The sequence below is a fragment of the Myxocyprinus asiaticus genome, chromosome 46 (genome assembly GCF_019703515.2).
Source record: "Myxocyprinus asiaticus isolate MX2 ecotype Aquarium Trade chromosome 46, UBuf_Myxa_2, whole genome shotgun sequence".
NCBI lineage: Eukaryota > Metazoa > Chordata > Actinopteri > Cypriniformes > Catostomidae > Myxocyprinus > Myxocyprinus asiaticus.
Window position 1 is genome coordinate 23,076,721 of NC_059389.1, and position 19,511 is coordinate 23,096,231.

Sequence of the window (19,511 nt, forward strand, 5' to 3'; positions counted from 1 at the left end):
ATTTATTAGAAAAAAAATTTTTAATCCACTTTTTCTTAAAACGATGCAATGGCAAGAAGAGGAGAGAATTGAATGGACCCTTTGCACAGCATTTGATGATGCATTGTTGCTTAATTAGCAGCATAAATCTAGCATACATTTTTATTATTTAGTGTAATTTTATAACATTATTTTTTGTGTCATATTACCCTGGCATTAATTCTGCATCTTTTTGACTGCTGTAATCCACCACAATCCTGTAAATATAGCACATATGATCTTCAACAGAATGTAGCATAACCGCTAGGCCACAACTCCGACATTACAGCTTCAGCCCTACTGGAATAACCTGGGCTTAGGTGTCTTGCTGAAGGGCACCATTATGAGAGCTTATGGTCCTTTGCGGGACTAGAATCAGCAACCTTTTGGTTACCAGACTTGAGGGTTAGCCACTATGCCACACCATCCTTTCCTGGTGAATCTAGAACTCTATGAAACTCGTGAGATTTGCATTTGCTGCTACAAGGGTTAGGGGTTGGGATAGGGTCGTCATATAAACACAACATATGTTGTCCGAAGACGTTTCTCAGAACAAGCTTCACCATCTAGACAAGATCCCCTTTCCCCTTTGCCATTATATAAGCTTTCACCACAATTATACAGCACTACACTACACTTCTCTTACTGACTGTCCTGAGAAGATCCATTCACTAACATTGAATGGGACACTGTATACATAAAGTCTGCATGCATAGCAATTAGAAGGAGACAACACAGACCACCTTATGGAGAGTCATTCCAAAGATTTCCAAACATACTGTAGTGCACTGGTGATTGAATTGAACAAAAGCTCTTTGCAGGACTCGACACTGGAGCCATTCCAGGATCATCCAGAAACTGCTAAGAAAGAAAGGTGTAACAGTAAAAACCCCAAGAGAACCTGAACCACTATTCCTCAGAGTGTCTTGACTTACAAAGGGAAGCCTTTTACCGTCTTCTGTCAGTAATGTACGAGTTTGCTTCCACATAAAAGAAGGAGCCCACTAAGCTTCTTCATCAGACAGAAACATTATCCTCTGACAGAAACAATTATGTTCACATATACTTGTCCCAATAAGCACATTACACAGCTGTAGGAGGAAGGAATTCTTTTGTGCAGTGTCCAGCATACATGTGACCTAATTAGGCCCTGCGTTTTCGTGGCATTTCCGTCAGCCCCCGCATATATCCAAGCACAAAGATCCACTGTGTGTGCCCACTATCGGATATGGAGCCTGTAGGCCTGGGTGCTGTTGTGACTAGCGTACTCCCCTCTGAATTTGTCAACCAGTGTCAACACATGGCTTCATGTACCCAAACAGAGGGCATTATGCAAGCCGTCACTTGAACTGAGGTAATTCAGGATCTCCATGAATACAATAAACGATAAACAGTGACCAAGTAAGTCACCATCAGCTGGGCTAAAAGCTAGAAAATACTGGAAAAACATTGGAACAGACTGATCACATTGCAAATTCAACAACAGCAGGTCGAATGTTTTGCTGCGGAAATTGTGTTTAATTACCACTCCTGTCTGTGCTTACTGTAATTCGAATCACTGCACCCAGTGGCCGAAGCTGGAAGTGTTGTTAAACGTATGGGCATGTGTGAGCTCCAGTTTCAGGGAGAAATGTCCACAGACCAAAAGCAAGGTGTGTTTTTAGCTGTAAATGATGTAATACAGTCAACAGGAATGCATATTTTATTAACCCTACTCCCTAACCGAAACCCAAACCTAAACCTAACCGTCAATGAAGTGTAACCTCCAAATCGTGATTTTTTTTGTTTATGTGACTGTGATTATTTTCTGGTATTCTCACAAGACAAGAACCTGCATCTCGGAAGTTACTCAGTCATCCTTTTGAATTTATACAAAAATGTCTGATTGGGGGATGGAATTTGTCAGTAATTTGGCATAATGGGTTGTTTTCAGGGTACATGAATTTTCGGAAGCAACATGTTGATTTCCTGTGTTATCATGTTGGCACCAATGAGCTACCGATCATACGTTTCAGTGAATTATATCTTCGGCCTGTTCCTCATAATGTTTTGTATGGCTTTAGAATACTTTAAATATATTGTGCACAAGTCGCATTGACAAATTTTGTAGTACTTTTATGCTGACTGTCTGCCTTGGTCCCAATGCCAACTCGTGAGTGGTCAACACATGGCTCAAAGAACTGAACAGAGAGCATTATGCAAGCCATTAATTGAATTCAAGGAATTCATGATCACCATAAAAACAATAAACAAACAGTCACCAAGCAAATCAAGTGGGCTAAATGCTAGAAAATAATGCCTCATTTGTATGTATTTCTGAATTGGCGAACATAGGGACCGCATCCATTACATTCCACTTGAAAACATGATGTTGTTACCTAACATCCCGAAACCAAGGCAGCATGAGATGTTGAACTAAAATAGAATGTCTATCCTAACCTCAGTCTTTGACGTTGCTTGCCTTGAAGTAGATCGCTGAGTCATACGTTTGCAAAAACCACACCCAACCTCTGCCTGGGGTCTTTTTATGCACTTGTAGTTTCTATGAAAATATTATTTATATCCCCACAGGTGGGCTGAGGCATGTTGTCTCTTATTCCCTTTTCCTTTGACCAGATCACACGGCAGACCACAAATATTGAACTACATTTACTAACAAAGTGGAGGAAGAAAGGAGATTTTCAGTAAGTACACACTTTGTACCATGTCCCAACAAGCCCTGAGACTACCTGCTGTGGCAAAAAAAGAAAACTCCAACTGTGAGGGCCCTTTGAAGTGTAAAAATGAACTTGAAGTGAACTTTTTGCACACCTTTTATTCTGTGTTAAAACTATATAGTGGCCTAATCATCAACGTATTCACAATTCCTAACATACGGCTTACTGCATACTGCACAGTATACACTGAATATAGCATACTATTTTGTAAAAAATAGTATGTGAAACAGTAAGCACATTATTGTGTTAAACATATTTCTAAAATAATATAATTTTTGCACTGTACAATATATTTAAAATATGAATTTATCTGTACATCTGTTTGCAATTCTGTGACAGCTCATGGGTGTGACAATGAACAAGGAGGAAATATATATATATATATATATATATATATATATATATATATATATATATATATATATATATATTATTCATTGAGTGGAAAACCAAACGTTTGTGAAAAGTGATTTTGAAGGTAGCTTAGAAGTAAAATAATTAGTAATGTGATTACTTTTTTAATTAATTATTTAGTGAAGTAATTTGATTAAAATTTTATAGGAGTAATTAGTAATTTGTAGTGGATTACTTTTTTTGAATAATTTACCCAAAAATGGTTGTCACACCTCATTATGTGCATGTTTAATACCACATGTTGTATCCAGTTATAAATACAATTATTTCCAGATGTAAATACAGTTATTTCACTTTTTAAGTCAGTAGTTTTGAAATATGCTTTTCAAAACAGCCACAGTCTTTGTAAAACTGAGATAATATGTTACTTATGTTATACTGCAGTGTTTCAATGATGACAGAGCAACAAGTCGAAATGTAGAACTTTACTGTGGTGCTGTAGTTTGCAACAATCATTCACAAACAGTGAGCCATTGACATCTCATTAGTTTCAGTTGTCAGTCAAGAGAACATTGTACTGAGTGCGCTGTAAAAAAAGGAAAAAAGGAAATGAAAAATGAAACATACCAGTTTCTTGGTTTTAACTATGGCTCAAGAGCGCAAGCATCGTTCAAGCACAAATTTCCTATATGAATCCTGAATTGGAATTATTGTACTCTGCACTTTTAGTTGTGCCCTTGTTAGGGGTCACTCAAAATACCATAAAGCACAAACCTTAGGAAGGAAAAGCTATTTGATGCTCGCCCGTACTTGCTCCCAGAAAACCTGAATGAACAAAGTATTATTAAAAACAGTATGGTTATATACAGTATATATATATAAAACTGAAATAATCAAATAAATACATTCTCAATTTCATATTAAACACGTTTCAAACAAATATAAACACTTCGATTCCTTCATTATTGAACGTATCACACTTTTTCCTACAGAGCGACTTCAATAATGTGGAACTTTCCAGAAGGTCCCACATGTTCCTATGAAGACTGACCTATCCAGTGCCTATCAAACACTACTAAATATGAATATCTCTTATGGCTGATTGTTCATTCTGTTATCATAGTACTAAGGACAGTGGATGTTTAGTTAAAGGAGTAGTTCACCCAAAAATAAACATATTTTTCCAGACCTATACAACTGACTTTCTTCTGTGGAACACAAACTGAGAAATTTAGCAGAATGTCCTGGCTTCTCTTTTCCATACAAAGAAAGGTAATGGGGACTGGTCCTGTCAATCTCCAAAAATGACAAAAAACACCAAAAAAGGACCATAATAGTAGTCCATATGACTTGTACGCAATTTTCCAAGTCTTCTGAAGCCATAAAATAGTTTTGTGTGAGGAACAGACCAAAATTTAGGAATAGACCGAAATTTGCCCAACACAGTGGTTTTTGTAAGTGTCATAACTAATGACGATGTACAAAGTTTTAATGTATACGAAACGCAAACAGTATTTAAGAGTTATGACGGAGGGTTTTTTTAGTGAAAAAAACTTTGTGTTCCTCACAAAAACTATCTGATGGATTCAGAAGACTTGGAATATAGTGCAGGAGTTGTTTGGATGACCTTTATGGTGCTTTTATGCCATTTTTGAAGCTCAACAGCCTAAGTCCCAATACCAAAAAAGATGGAAAGTATGGAAAAGAACAACATTTACGTTCTGCTAAACTTCTAATTTTGTGTTCCACAGAAGTAAGAAAGTCCTACAGGTTTGGAACAACAGAATTTTCATTTTTGAAATATTCCTTTACTGTCATCTAAATCTACACAACTCATTTTATGTCAAAGTATTTTTTTCCTTTGTAATGTACAATCAAGTTTGTAAACATTTACTCTTCTTTGTATTGTACTATGCAGAAACACTGTTTTGGTAAAGTAATAATGAATATATGTTTTATGTGGACAAATGCATACGTTAAAAGCATAAAGAATTGCACTGGCAGACGTTCACTGACTTCTCTGTTCTGTTTTCCCCTTTTGGCATCAGTATTAAGGCCCGGTGTCTTAATGGAAGAGGTTTCTTAATGGTTTGAGGGTAACACGCACACATACACACAAAAATCCATTCAAATGTTGCCCATAGGGCCTAAATATGCCTGAAATAGATGACCAATATTGCAGAGGAAGGAAGGTATTTTGGAAAGAGGGTACACATCAATTCACAAGAGTGGCAATGCAGCATTTTACAACCACTTTGAAATGATAATCTGTTTTCATATTAATTAAAACAAAGAGTCTCTTTCTCTCTAATTGAAGTGCTTAGTGCTTGATGGTGCAGCTACGGTTGGTAGCAACATCACGGTGGGCATTCAAGGGACTTTGTGATGGTGATGGTTTGGCTGTGGTTATTGCTAGGCGATGGTTGCTGGGTAACAGCATCTCAAGTGAAAACGTAGTTGATGAGTAGCTGGAAGAGCAACAGCATGCAGAGGATGAGACAGTGGCGACTGCCCAACGAGTTGCTTTCCACTGCCGTCTTGTGTCGCGCAATCTGACGTCCCAATGCACTAAGGTTTCTAAAAAGACATAAACATACAAAGATCAGATGATAAATCAAGTTTACATTTAACAAAAACAGTTTACTTCATCCAAAATTGATGGTGACTAGTAGCATAAATACTTACCTCTGTATGTCTTGCTGTGTTTTCTGTATAGCTGCTACTGAGGCCTCTATGAGGACGATATCCTTCACTTCTTTAGTGCATCTGGTACATTGGTTCATATAGCCTGATAAATTCAAAATAAGACAAAGTAATCTAAAGTGTTGTTTACCTATAGACATAAAACTCACACTAAATACATTTACTGTATATTGCTATTAACATGCAGTTTTGGGTAAGTTACTCCAAAAGGTAATTCACTACACATTACTAATTACTTCTCTAAAATTGTTTTCTCATTACTTCACGGGAAGAGAAATCAAATTATGAATTATTTTACTTTTAAGTTATTTTCTAAAACACTTTTTGTTTTCACTCAACAATTGTAAAATAATGTCTATATTTACTCCTTGTTCATTGTCACACGCAAGGCATACTCTCAGAACCTCACTTATTAGGAGGCACACATCCTTCAGCTTTTACAGAATTGCAAACAGACATATATATGAAAATAAATCATGTTTTTAATGTATTCTACATAAATATTATTTTAGAAATGTAATGACTAAAAGTCAGTTACTGTAATGTGATTACAAGAAACGTAATGTAAAATGTAAACAATGTAATGTATTACACTACTTTTTGACTAAAAATTAATTAGATTACTAGTTAGAAACAAATTACTTTGTAATCAGTTTACACCCAACACTGTTGATATGAGGTAAAATAGGATGAGTCTAATTTTCACAACCCAAGTTTTCTCAAGTTTTTTGTCACTGAAAATATGTGAAAGAACATATTATTGATGTTTCCTTGGCTGAATGACTGACACACACCGACATATTTAACCGGACTGTACTTCTATCCTTTTCAGCCTCGTTTTCCTTAAGAAAACTGTCGCCCACTCTCATTAATGAATATGGATTACAAAATCCAAAAATGGTGTGTAATTTGTGTGCGTTTAATGGGTTAATGGCTTGCCTTCGTTGTCAGATGACTCATGATTGGGTTCTGGTGTGGTACTGCTGCTCTCTGTGTTCTGACTGCAGCTGGACGGCTGGCTACTCGACTTCCTGTGTTTCCCATTCACCCGCACCTGAGAAACACCTGCTCATTAGTCCATCAACTAAACACAAGCCCTAAAGGGCCATCTTGTCACCTTAATAAGCTTTAGAAGAATCCTTCATTAGAAACAACGATAATTGTTGCTCAAAAGAAAATTCTGTACACAATCTGACTCACTTTCTGCTGTACAGCCCAGTTTTGGCTGTAGGAGAAACTATTGAGTTGGCTTTGTGACTTCTCTTTTGTCTGGATGACGCCATCCTTCTCGAACTGGACCAGACAGCGGTCCGTATCCCAGGGCTTGGTGCTGAGAAAGTAAATGGGGTGATTTGAAATCATTAGTGATAGTGGAGAGTAATTTTCATAAACTAAAACAAGGCTGCGAGGGATGCAAGTACACAAAAGTAATTTTTTTTTTTTAAGAATCATTACTCGCAAATGCAGACTAGGCGCGCGTTTCATTGGAGGTCAAAATTATCCCTGAAAGGTTTAGAACAACATGAGGCAGTGTAAACAATTACATAATTGTAAATGTTTTTGTAAGCTATTACTTAGACAGCACAACATATTGAACAGACTGTTCTTGTGTCCCAAACAGTCTAATTTTTTTTCTTTTGTGTTTAATTAAATATGGCCTCTACCCTGAGTAAAGTCTATTGAAACAAAATTGGTAACCCACAATTTTGGTCACATACACCCATACAGTTCAAAATAAGTTATTTTTGCTTTAAGCCAAAATAATCTTTTATTTTTTCTCTTCCTGAGCTGCTTTTATTTAGACTAATGTAGCTTGTGGTAAATAATATTTCAGCTAGTGTCTCATTAAAGATATTGTGCACATACTCTGCATATTTGTAGTGCCACTCATTGGTGTCAGTGTCTAGAGTGAAAAGGCGAGGGTTCCAGGGTCGGTCACCCCTCTCTCTGGCTTCCTGCCTCTGAGCCTCTTCCAACACAAATTTCTCCTGGGTGGCACTGTTCTGGTCTTTATCATTAATCGCTCTGGTCACATGGCGCCATAGCCTGTAGGAAAACCACAACACTTTTTACAAACTCTTTGATGTGCTATAATATAAACCACAAAGTTGAGACCATTTTAAACGATGCTTTGAAATTAAAAAGTTTAATTTAGAGGTTTAAGATTAAAAAAAATAAGAAGAAAAATATGTAGTTTGCATGCTTGATTTTATATTTTAACTTGACCAAACACGATGTTATAAACAATAGTACACTCTCTCAAATATGAAATATGTTAGTCTAAAGTCATAACCCACAAATTTAAATAAATACAATTTTAAAATGAAAAATTAAATAAATTACAAATTAAATATATAAATTAAATACAATGACATAAAACATATTTAGAAATAAAAAAAAATATAAAATTACTAATATATAAGCATAAAAATTACAAAATGCCTTATACAAGGTAGATCACAAATAAAAATAAATAAATAAAAATAATAGTAAATAAATAAATAAATAAAAAGTAAATACTAAAAATATTTAGAAATAAAAATGAGAAATAAATAAAACAATAATTAAATAAATCAATAAGAAAAAACAGATTAAAAAATAAATGCAAAATTGTTCAAGGTAAATCACAAATCACAACCTCAGCCATGGGGGCAGCAGTATATTATCTATTCATTAGAGCATATGAAACATGATGCAGGATTGGGTACAACACTGATATATTCATTGTGGTCTTTAGTCTTATTGGTTATGAAGTCATGTCTTTGAACCTCTCAGACTCGAACGCCTCCTGCTGGTCCATCTGTACCACCTGTCTCTTCAGTCTCTGTCTCCGCACATCTGCACTGGGGTTCCACAGCACCTCCTGGTGGCCCGTCTTCTTCTCAATCAGGTGCACTTTCCTATCCTGAAGTAAGTTTTGGATTTTAAACACATCTGGGACAGAATTTATTGTCAACCACTGTGATCAGAAATCAGCCAGAGCTTGTAGGCTGTGTGCTTAAATTTTGCCTCAGCTTCCCCTTAAGGGATCAATCAAGTTCTTCTGTCTAATCTTCCGTTATCTTTAACAGACACTAAAACTGGCCATATCATTCTGTATGCTACTGATGCAACAAGCAGAAAATGTATGTAAAACAACTTCAGGAAGTTTGTCTTCTTATGTAAGATTAGCATAGGCTCTCACCCAGTGCCCATCTACTGTAGCCAGAACATCTTCTCCCATCTGAATCTTTCCAGAAATCTGGTTAACATTGCAAGAGCTGCCAAGAAAAGGCTGTGACAGAGATGGAGAGAAAAAATAACAGTTGTAAGATTTAAAAAAACAACCTAAAAAAAAAATAAAAAAATGAGACAAATTAAGTCACGTAATAGCTGAAGTGTGTAATTTCCGTTTCACTAATGTAAAAAAGGGAATTGCAAAAATAATGACACTATAAAAAAGACTCCTCCATCTGTCATTGGTCAACCAAACAAATAGCCTTGCCTCAAACTAATGCCATTGGTTGAGTCAATGTTGCTGTGTCTGAATATTCAAATAAACAGAGCAAAGTTTTTTTTATATAGAAAATCAACCAACTAATGTCTTACTTATAGATGTCTCTGCATAATGTATTAAGCTGGATAGGAGAAAAACTTATTTTAAAGGTGCACTGTTGTCTTTGTAACTTTTGTCTTTGTGTCATCTTGGACTTACACTGACAACTAGCGGCTTTGACGCAGCATCATTTAAAATCAATAGTTTTCAGTTTCAGATGCCATTGTTGAAATTAAGTATTCACAGTCAGCCATGATTACTTTAATCAATGAGTGAAAGTGTCAAATAACAGGACGGTTACTGAGATTAAGTGAGTAGTATTCGGCTAGTCATGTGATTCTAAAATGGCAGCCCCCATGAGGAGACCCTCTCCATGTAGAATAAAACAGCTTTTATAAGGTTACTGATATGACTTGAGTTTTTATTTTAATGTGAGTGGTCATGATTTCCCACACATATTGCAAATTATAAATTTACATGTCTTTTTTTGAATTATGTTGAAGCGGCTAACATTGGCTTACACTGACACCTAGTGGCCTGGATGCTGTATCATTAAAAAACACAGTCGTTTTTAGTTACCAATGACATTGTAGAAATTTACTGTGCACAGCAAACCAGGATTCATTTAATCCGTGAGTGAAAGTGTCCAATAACTTGGCAGTTACTGAGATTAAGCGAGTAGTATTCAGCTGGTCATGTGATGCTAATGTAATGGGAGCCAGCTGGTAGGTAGCTGTGCAGTATGTAAACCTCACTCCCCTGGCCTCAAGAGTCACACTAGCGACTGACGCTAGAGGCTATAGCCTTTAGTCTCCTTTTAAGCGCACCCACCTCCCACGCTGGAGACGCTGGTTCGAGTCCCGGTCGATTAGGACCGGTTACACTAACATGGCTGCTCCCATGTGGTGCCCCTGCCCCATGTACAATAAAAGAGCTTTTATAATGTTACTGATATGACTGAACTCTTAATCTCACACGAGAGGTCATAATTTTACACATATGTTTCAAAATTACTATTCATTTCTTTAGAAGTTAAACTTACTGAGTTAACCTTTAACATCTAAAAAGATTACACACTTCAGCTTTAAGTATGGAACCCTGAAAGTACCTTCAGTTTAAATTCAAGTTCTGTAAAACATTGTGTTTTTTCACACTCAATTGTGATTTTCCCACCAAGCTCCAATGTCATTGTACCATACAGAATTCCTGTTGGAGAGACAGTTTATTTATTATTGTTTCACTACAACATTAAGACACAATTATCATATAACACATTTAAGCAGATACTTTAATTGCTAAATTTAGTTTTGGAGTTAAGTTTTTCACCTTTACAGTGAGCGTACGGCATTGTAATAACGTATTCTTCATCTCGACTTAGAAACAAAAGTCTGGCCTTTCCATCCAGTATGGCAGACAGTGAGTTCCCTGTAGGAGGTTACACTTCAATTATTATCAAAACCATACAGATATCATACCAAAATTGCTTAGTAACTGTATGTCTACTGTACATGCTAAAACGGTGATTTACCATAAAATTTTGATTTGGCCAGAATGCTTCCACTAATGCAGAATCCATCCTTCTTATTGCTAATATAAAAGGCTGAAACAGGTGGGTGATGAGAAACCTGAAAGTACAAAGTTAACTGCTAATTAACACAGAGCAGTTTTTCCATACGTTACTGAAAAAAGCAATGGTCATATTTGAAATGCATGAACAGTAAATGCCTTGCCATGTTAAGTGTACTGGTATGAGAAGATAAATCAAAATAGTAGTAAGACCAGATTAGAACAGGTTTATGCAATTACATCAGAGATAAACGAGTGTGGTACTAGAGGCTCACCTGTTCTGCTATGTAAAATGTGCAACTGTCTGTTTGTGGATGTAGCCAGCAGCATCGGAATATCTCTCCAAGAATGGGGTTATATGGTTTCTTAAGACCCTAAAACAAACACACAACACACAATTAGTGTCGTTATAAGCCCTATGTCAAAGTTTCTTTAATGTATAATTATTTTGTGGTTTACCAGTTTGATCACCTGTATTTCTTGTAAATAATTAACTTTTAAGATAAGACCCTGTCTTATCCAAGAATGATCTTAAATTCTGCATATTTAAATAAACAACTGAGGGAATGTTATTTAGCTGGCTAACATACAGTAGATTAGGTTTTGTCAAAATCACAAAAATGATTTGTGATATTCTTCAGGGGTCCCACTCTTTTTGGATGATTATTTCCATGACTTTTTTCATGACCTTTCCAGTCTTTTGTGTTAAACCTTATGTAGTGTTGGGATCAAAAGTGACCCCTTTTAAACTTTGCATCTTTAAAAAACATGGTTTCCTTCAACTCAGTGGCATGAAGTTTGGTGAGTTTTCCTACATTTGCTATCTAATAAACAAAACAATTGGGCTGGATTCTGATGGTGTGACAAAACTCACACTCATAGTGTTCGGGGTAAAATTGGACCCCATATAGGAAATGAATGGGTGAGATGATAAAACCGACATCACAACATTACAGTTTTTAAATGAGTGAAGTTAGTGTTATTACATTTGTTTAAAAAAATTACGATTATGGTACAAAATTACACGGTTTTGTTTGGGGTCAAATTTGACCCCACACATTATGAGGGTTAACTGAATAAGGATTTTTTAAAATTATTTTGATTCAGACTGATCCACTAATAAATTATTTGTCTCATGAGCAAGTTTCACTCTATACAAGAGCGATATATAGCAGATTAATTATTTTAGAGCAGAGCTAACCACAAAAATGTATATTTACTATAGAAATTTCCATTACTTTCTTCAGGTCTGGAAAACACAATTTTTCTGATATTTTCATGACCGTGGGAACCCTGATTTGAGGAAGCATCAGTTAGAATTTGTTGATAATTAATAACAAATCACTGTCACAGCCACTGTTTTCCAGCAAAAGTGCACTTATGAATTAATAGCTGTCACTGAGTTACATTAGCAGTATAATTTTGGCATCATTTATAAATATTCTGCATAATTTCAAACTTTTATTCAGTTATTTAATAATACACACACACACACACACACACACACACATATATATATATATATATATGTGTGTGTGTGTGTGTGTGTGTGTGTGTGTGTGTGTGAGTGTATGTATGTATGTATTATTAAATAACTGTATAAAAGTTTGAAATTATGCAGAATATTTATAAATGATGCCAAAATTAAATTTGAAACTGAAATACCGTAGTTCTGATATAATAACCACAATATCGCTTATCACTGCTATGCTGATGACTCCCTGTTTTACCTTCCAGTTAGACCAGACACTAACTGCCCGTTTGAGAATCTGCTGAAGTGCCCTTTAAGACCTTTAAAAGTTAGATGGCTAATAATTTTTTGCAGTTAAATGAAGGTAAAACTGAAGTGCTGATTTTAGGCTGTCCCATGTCTTCCTCTACTGCCTTGGAAGCCCAGTTAGGTCCACTTTCTTCCAATGTACAAAAGAAAGTTAAGAATCCTGGAATCATTTTTGACCACTTCTTTTTTATAAAAAGATTAGTGCTGTTATTAAGGGAAGCTTCTTTCATCTCAGATCTATTGCAAAGCTAAAACATTTCCTTTCTAGTGAAGATCTGGAAATTGTGATCCATGTTCTTATTACATCGCGGTTGGACTATTGTAATTCAGTGTACATTGGCCTTTCTCAATCTGCTTTATCTCGCTTACAAATTGTTCAAAATGTGGGAGCCAGGTTTTTAACAGGGTCAAAAAAGAGGGATCATATTTCCCCCATATTGGCATCTCTTCACTGACTTCCTGTTAAGTTCAGGGTTGATTTTAAAATTGTACTGTTTGTTTATAAAGCATTCTTTGGTCTTGCACCAAACTACATTTGTGGCCTTCTCCACCCTTACTCTCCAACCAGAGCGCTCAGATCTTCCAATCAATTATTTTTGTCTATCCAAATTGTCAATGTAAATCCAATGGTGATCGGGCCTTTTCTGTGACCGAGCCCAAACTTTGGAATAGTCTCCCCTATCACGTGAGGTCTGCTTCATCGTTAGCTATTTTTAAATCTTCCCTTAAATCATATTTTTATTCTTTAGCTTTTGAAAAATGTTTAAATGATGGATGTTTATTGATTGTGATTTTTATGTATATGCTGTTTTATTGTTTTTTTCTTGATATTTTTCCTCTTTAATATTGTGTTTAATTTTCTCTATTGTACACCACTTTGGAACAACGTATGTTGTGTTTAAACATGCTTTATAAATAAATGTTGATTAATTGATTGATTGATTGATTGATGGATTGATGGTGTTACTACAGTAACATGTTGTTAATAGTGGTTAATAGTAACCATGTTTAATTTTGTGGTTACTATGCCATGGTGATACTATGGTTACTGTAGTAAAACCATGGTTAATTTTTGTAAGGTAGAGTTAGGGGTAGGGGTTAGTGTAGGGTGTCTGTGGGACTCCAAATAAACACAATAAAAATGCTGCAGTTATGCCACTATACTCTATGTTAGTATTTAAATAGGTGTGTGAGAGTATCTGCCACTATTTGCACTAGAGTGAAAATAGCATCTAACGCTATTTACACTTAGTGCAAATAGCCTCTGCCATATATACACTGGCGGCCAAAAGTTTGGAATAATGTAAAGATTTTGCTGTTTCAGAAGGAAATTGGTACTTTAATTCACCAAAGTGGCATTCAACTGATCACAAAGTATAGTCAGGACATTACTGATGTAAAAAACAGCACCATCACTATTTGAAAAAAGTCATTTTTGATCAAATCTAGAGAGGCCCCATTTCCAGCAGCCATCACTCCAACACCTTATCCTTGAGTAATCATGATAAATTGCTAATTTGGTACTAGAAAATCACTTGCCATTATATCAAACACAGTTGAAAGATATTTGGTTGGTTAAATGAAGCTTAACATTGTCTTTGTGTTTGTTTTTGAGTTGCCACAGTATGCAATAGACTGGCATGTCTTAAGGTCAATATTAGGTCAAAAATGGCAAAAAAGAAACAGCTTTCTCTAGAAACTCATCAGTCAATCATTGTTTTGAGGAATCAAGGCTGTACAATGTTTGAAATTGTTGGCTCTAACAAGGACAGAAAGAGATGCTGAAGGCCAGATGTACAACTAAACAAGAGGATAAGTACATCAGAGTCTCTAGTTTGAGAAATAGACGCCTCACATGTCCTCAGCTGACAGCTTCATTGAATTCTACCCGCTCAACACCAGTTTCATGTACAACAGTAAAGAGAAGACTCAGGGGTGCAGGCCTTATGGGAAGAATTGCAAAGAAAGAGCCACTTTTGAAACAGAAAAACAAAAAGAAAAGGTTAGAATGGGCAAAGAAACACAGACATTGGACACCAGACAATAGGAAAAGAGTGTTATGGATCTTAACCCCATTGAGCTTTTGTGGGATCAGCTAGACTGTAAGGTGCGTGAGAAGTGCCCGACAAGACAGCCACATCTATGGCAAGTGCTACAGGAAGTGTGGGGTGAAATGTCACCAGAGTATCTGGACAAACTGACAGCTAGAATGCCAAGGATCTGCAAAGCTGTCATTGCTGCACATAGAAGATTTTTTGATGAGAACTCTTTGAAGTAGTTTAAGAAGTTCTGAACATTTTTTTCAAATTATAATAGTAATTTTCACATTATTAATGTCCTGACTATACATTGTGATCAGTTGAATGCCACTTTGGTAAATAAAAGTACCAATTTATTTCCATAAGAGCAAAATCTGTTCATTAATCCAAACTTTTGGCCGCCAGTGTATATATGAAACAATTAATATTGTTTTCCACAGTTTGTAGTATTTATGTGGTATGTCAAAAAGGAATGCTAATTTGTGATCAGCTTCCTGTCAGGCAAGAAAATGAGACACAATTGGTCCACAGACATCAACACTGAACTGCTATGATTCTCTTTAAATTCAATCCAAATACTTCATAAAGCTTGCCTTTGGTTTCTTGTAGAAGCCTGACAGATACCAGCGCAAGACCTGCTTCATCCTACAGTATGGGTTCTCTTCTGTCACAGCCCTGAAATCGAACAATTATAATTAAGTGTACTTCAATAAACCCAATGAAACCTAAACATGCTGATCTTGGTGGCTGTTTCCAGTAGTGATGCAAATGAGGCACTTACTGTGATAGCAGGTCAGCATGGTAGTAGTAATCTGACAGCTTGTCCAGAAAGGAACGTGGCTCCAGGATAAAAGTTGGAAGGACCACTTTGGACAGGTCCATCCCAGGCCTCAGCTGCTTCAGTAGAGTCCAGATTAACCCTTTGTTCTCTTCTGAAACGGTCTCAACCTGGGACACCTCACCAGCCTGGGATAACAGCAATAAAACAGAACCATTGTTATTCTTAAAGACTTTATGCATTCTTTTACATAGAAATTTGTTGTGGTGTGTTCAAATTAAAGGTAAACTACATGTACGTCTATGTCTAATATTTTTGTTTATGTTGGGCTGTTCACTGCCACAGTGGTCTTGGACTCTATACTGATACCTATTGCTGTGGATGCTGCATAACACATGCATCATTAAATCAAATACTATTTAAATAACCCTATTTACTTTCTTAGTACTGTACTAAGTACTGTAAAAGTGTTATGGCTCTATTGTGGTATAAAGCTGTGCGCAAAAGTTTGCATACCCTTGGAGAATTGGTAATATATGTACCATTTTTAAAGAAAACATGAGTGAGCAGGCAAAACACATTTCTTTTATTTCTTATGGGATTCATATTCAGGTTATAACAGAATGGCACAATCATAAAACAAAACATGGCAACAAAGAAAAAAAAATGAAATGACCCCTGTTCAAAAGTCTTCATACCCTTAGTTCTTAATACTGTGTATTGCCCCCTTTAGCATCAATGACAGCATGCAGTCTTTTGTAATAGTTGTCTATGAGGCCCCAAATTCTTGTAGGTGGTATAGCTGCCCATTCGTCTTGGCAAAATGCCTCCAGGTCATGCAAAGTCTTTGGTCGTCTTGCATGAACCGCACGTTTGAGATCTCCCCAAAGTGGCTCGATGATATTAAGGTCAGGAGACTGTGATGGCCACTCCAGAACCTTCACCTTTTTCTGCTGTAACCACTGAAGGGTCAACTTGGCCTTGTGCTTAGGGTCACTGTCGTGCTGGAAAGTCCAAGGGTGTTCCATGTGCAGCTTTCGTGCAGAAGAATGCAAATTGTCTGCCAGTATTTTCTGATAACATGCTGCATTCATCTTGCCATCAATTTTCACAAGATTTCCCGTGCCTTTAGAGCTCACACACCCCCAAAACATCAGTGAGCCACCACCATGCTTCACAGTGGGGATGGTATTCTTTTCACTATAGGCCATGTTGACCCCTCTCCAAACATAGCACTTGTGGTTGTGACCATAAAGCTCTATTTTGGTCTCATCACTCCAAATTACAGTGTGCCAGAAGCTGTGAGGCATGTCAAGGTGTTGTCGGGCATATTGTAACCGGGCTTTTTTGTGGCATTGGTGCAGTAAAGGCTTCTTCCTGGCAATTCGACCATGCAGCTCATTTTTGTTCAAGTATCGTCGTATTGTGCTCCTTGAAACAACCACACCATCTTTTTCCAGAGCAGCTTGTATTTCTGCTGAGGTTACCTGTGGGTTTTTCTTTGTATCCCGAACAATTCTTCTGGCAGTTGTGGCTGAAATCTTTCTTGGTCTACCTGACCTTGGCTTGGTATCAAGAGATCCCTGAATTTTCCACTTCTTAATAAGTGATTGAACAGTACTGATTGGTATTTTCAAGGCTTTGGATATATTTTTATATCCTTTTCCATCTTTATAAAGTACCATTACCTTGTTACGCAGGTCTTTTCTGCTCCCCATGGCTCAGTATCTAGCCTGCTCAGTGCATCCACGTGAGAGCAAACAAACTCATTGACCATTTATTCACAGACACTAATTGCAATTTAAAAAGCCACAGGCGTGGGAAATTAACCTTTAATTGCCATTTAAACCTGTGTGTGTCACCTTGTGTGTCTATAACAAGGCCAAACATTCAAGGGTATGTAAACTTTTGATCAGGGCCATTTGGGTGATTTCTGTTATCAGTATGATTTTAAAAAGGAGCCAAACAACTATGTGATAATAAATGGCTTCATATGATCACTATCCTTAAATAAAAGACAGTTGTTTTTTTTGCATGATCAGTCATATTTTCAAAATCAATGCCAAATTGTCACAATTCCTGCCAGGGTATGCAAACTTTTGAGCACAACTGTAACTCTCACTTTCTATAATCCATTTAATTCCCATTGGATAAAATCCCTCACTGGATATCTTGTTTCACTCAGAAATAAGTCTGAATATGGAAGTTATTTCATGTTGACTTATTTGGTAAAGTAATATTAATTTCTTTAAGTGGAACATTTACTTAGGAATTGGCTTGTTAAAGGATGGCTTTATAAACAATTAGTTTTGCCTTTGTTTTAAAAACCTGTCATCACTGTCATACAGTAGACTGTGTGCAATGTGTCATACAGCACTGCAAAAGTGAAATAAAATATTTAGGAAAAAGATTTATTAACTGTGTTCAAATAAGACAATGCAGTTCATTCAGACCTTCAGAGACTGTGATAAAGTGCTATTAAATCTATCACCTCTCCCATCTCCTCATGGGCTTCTTCAACAAACGCTGTTGCCTGAAGGCACACATCATCTGATTGGTCCATATCACTCTCCTCTGTCAGTCTGCTTCCGTTCTCATTGGCCGCATTGTCTGAATCTTCATGCGCCTCCCGCTCTGATTTGTTGGAATTTGCATCATTCTCCATATGGTTGTTTTCCAACATGGAGTTATTCAATCTTTGATAACACAAAGAAAACATTAACCATATAGTTGAGTTTTTTTTTTTTTGAGAGCTCAAAAATCTTACAAAATCAAATTTGTGTATTAATTTTTACAACAAAAATGTATTTTCTTAAAGGAATAGTTCCCCCCAAAAATGAAAATTCTGTCATAATTGAATCACCATATTCTTTCTTATGCAGAACACAAAAGTACTCCATGCGTCTTTTATGTAAGATTCCAATTCATACGGGTTTGGAACGACATGAGGGTAAGTTTTAATAGATTGTTTTTTCTTTTTGAGGGAATCTATTCCTTTCAGAAAATTACTTTTTATAGTAAAAAATAACATAAATATTGATCTGTTTCTCACCCACACTTATCATATTGCTTCAGAAGACATGGATTAAACCACTGGAGTTGTATGAATTATTTTTATGCTGCCCTTTATGTGCTTTTTGGAGCATAACATTTCTGGACCCTGTTGGCTTACACTGTATTGACCTACAGAGCTGAGATGTTCTTCTAAAAATATTTGTTTGTGTTCAGCTGAGGAAAGAAAGTCACACATCTGGGATGGCATGAGAGAGTAAATGATTTTAATTTTTGGGTGAACTATCCCTTTAAGGATTTTTAGATATTTTTATCGGAAAACAAAACAAAATACTGACTTAGAAACTGATTTTCTGTTTATTTGTGTATTGTATAAGTTCTTTTAATTCCCCTCACTTTTGAAATATTTATTTCACACAAACCTTGTTTCTCTGCCTCAAAGAGATTTGTTATTATGTTCACATTCAAACCCTGCTGAGATCAGTTGCCAAAGCAACTAAACGCATGGTTTACTCATCTTCTCGAGTAATTTGAATGACATGGCCATCACCATGGACACAAGGCAGTCATTATTTTTAATAATTTCCTGCTATGTCTGTAAATAGTCGCATATTTGATGCTTTAGGCAATGAATTTCTAAAGAAAAATATTAAACATCTGACGACATAAAGGCAGTCTCACACTGATAATCTGACCTTTAGCAATAATCATAAAGCATAATCAGTTCTTTGTGTCCTTGGCCACAGGAAACAGCAGGATCAGAGATTTATATCCTGAAATGTCTGCTTCATACCACACACAGATATCACAGCAAATCATGATGCTCTCAGTAAAATATGTCCTTTGACACTGGATGTCAACTAAAATACTCAAGCAACCCCAGCAAAATGTATCCTTACCTTGCCAGGAAATTATATTCCTGAAACTCCAATGATTGGCAAAGTCAATAACAAAACAATGAAAACAAGATGTTTGTATACTGTTGAAACACAGCTTGTGCTCTTCCCTT

General features: G+C 36.2%; 1 protein-coding gene across 2 annotated transcripts in view; it reads right to left on the reverse strand.

Moving 5' to 3' along the window:
• Window positions 1–3,559: 3,559 nt before the first annotated feature.
• The window catches only part of LOC127436187 (oxysterol-binding protein-related protein 5-like), an 83,434-nt gene continuing 67,482 nt past the window's right edge, over window positions 3,560–19,511 (reverse strand). Inside the window, exons 9-23 of one of the 2 annotated variants that reach the window (XR_007896347.1) lie at window positions 17,982–18,186; window positions 15,494–15,678; window positions 15,306–15,387; window positions 11,169–11,267; window positions 10,856–10,952; window positions 10,654–10,752; window positions 10,436–10,533; window positions 8,977–9,066; window positions 8,561–8,697; window positions 7,659–7,838; window positions 6,993–7,122; window positions 6,732–6,846; window positions 5,775–5,877; window positions 3,864–5,666; window positions 3,560–3,675 (exon numbers count right to left, since the gene is read on the reverse strand). Coding sequence is in view for 1 of the 2 variants with exons in the window: in XM_051690188.1 (XP_051546148.1) it covers window positions 5,531–5,666; window positions 5,775–5,877; window positions 6,732–6,846; window positions 6,993–7,122; window positions 7,659–7,838; window positions 8,561–8,697; window positions 8,977–9,066; window positions 10,436–10,533; window positions 10,654–10,752; window positions 10,856–10,952; window positions 11,169–11,267; window positions 15,306–15,387; window positions 15,494–15,678; window positions 17,982–18,186 (1,756 nt within the window). In the remaining variant the exon portion in view is untranslated. Of the gene's footprint in view, window positions 5,667–5,774; window positions 5,878–6,731; window positions 6,847–6,992; window positions 7,123–7,658; window positions 7,839–8,560; window positions 8,698–8,976; window positions 9,067–10,435; window positions 10,534–10,653; window positions 10,753–10,855; window positions 10,953–11,168; window positions 11,268–15,305; window positions 15,388–15,493; window positions 15,679–17,981; window positions 18,187–19,511 lie in introns of both variants that reach the window. The other variant, XM_051690188.1, reaches the window with a different exon arrangement.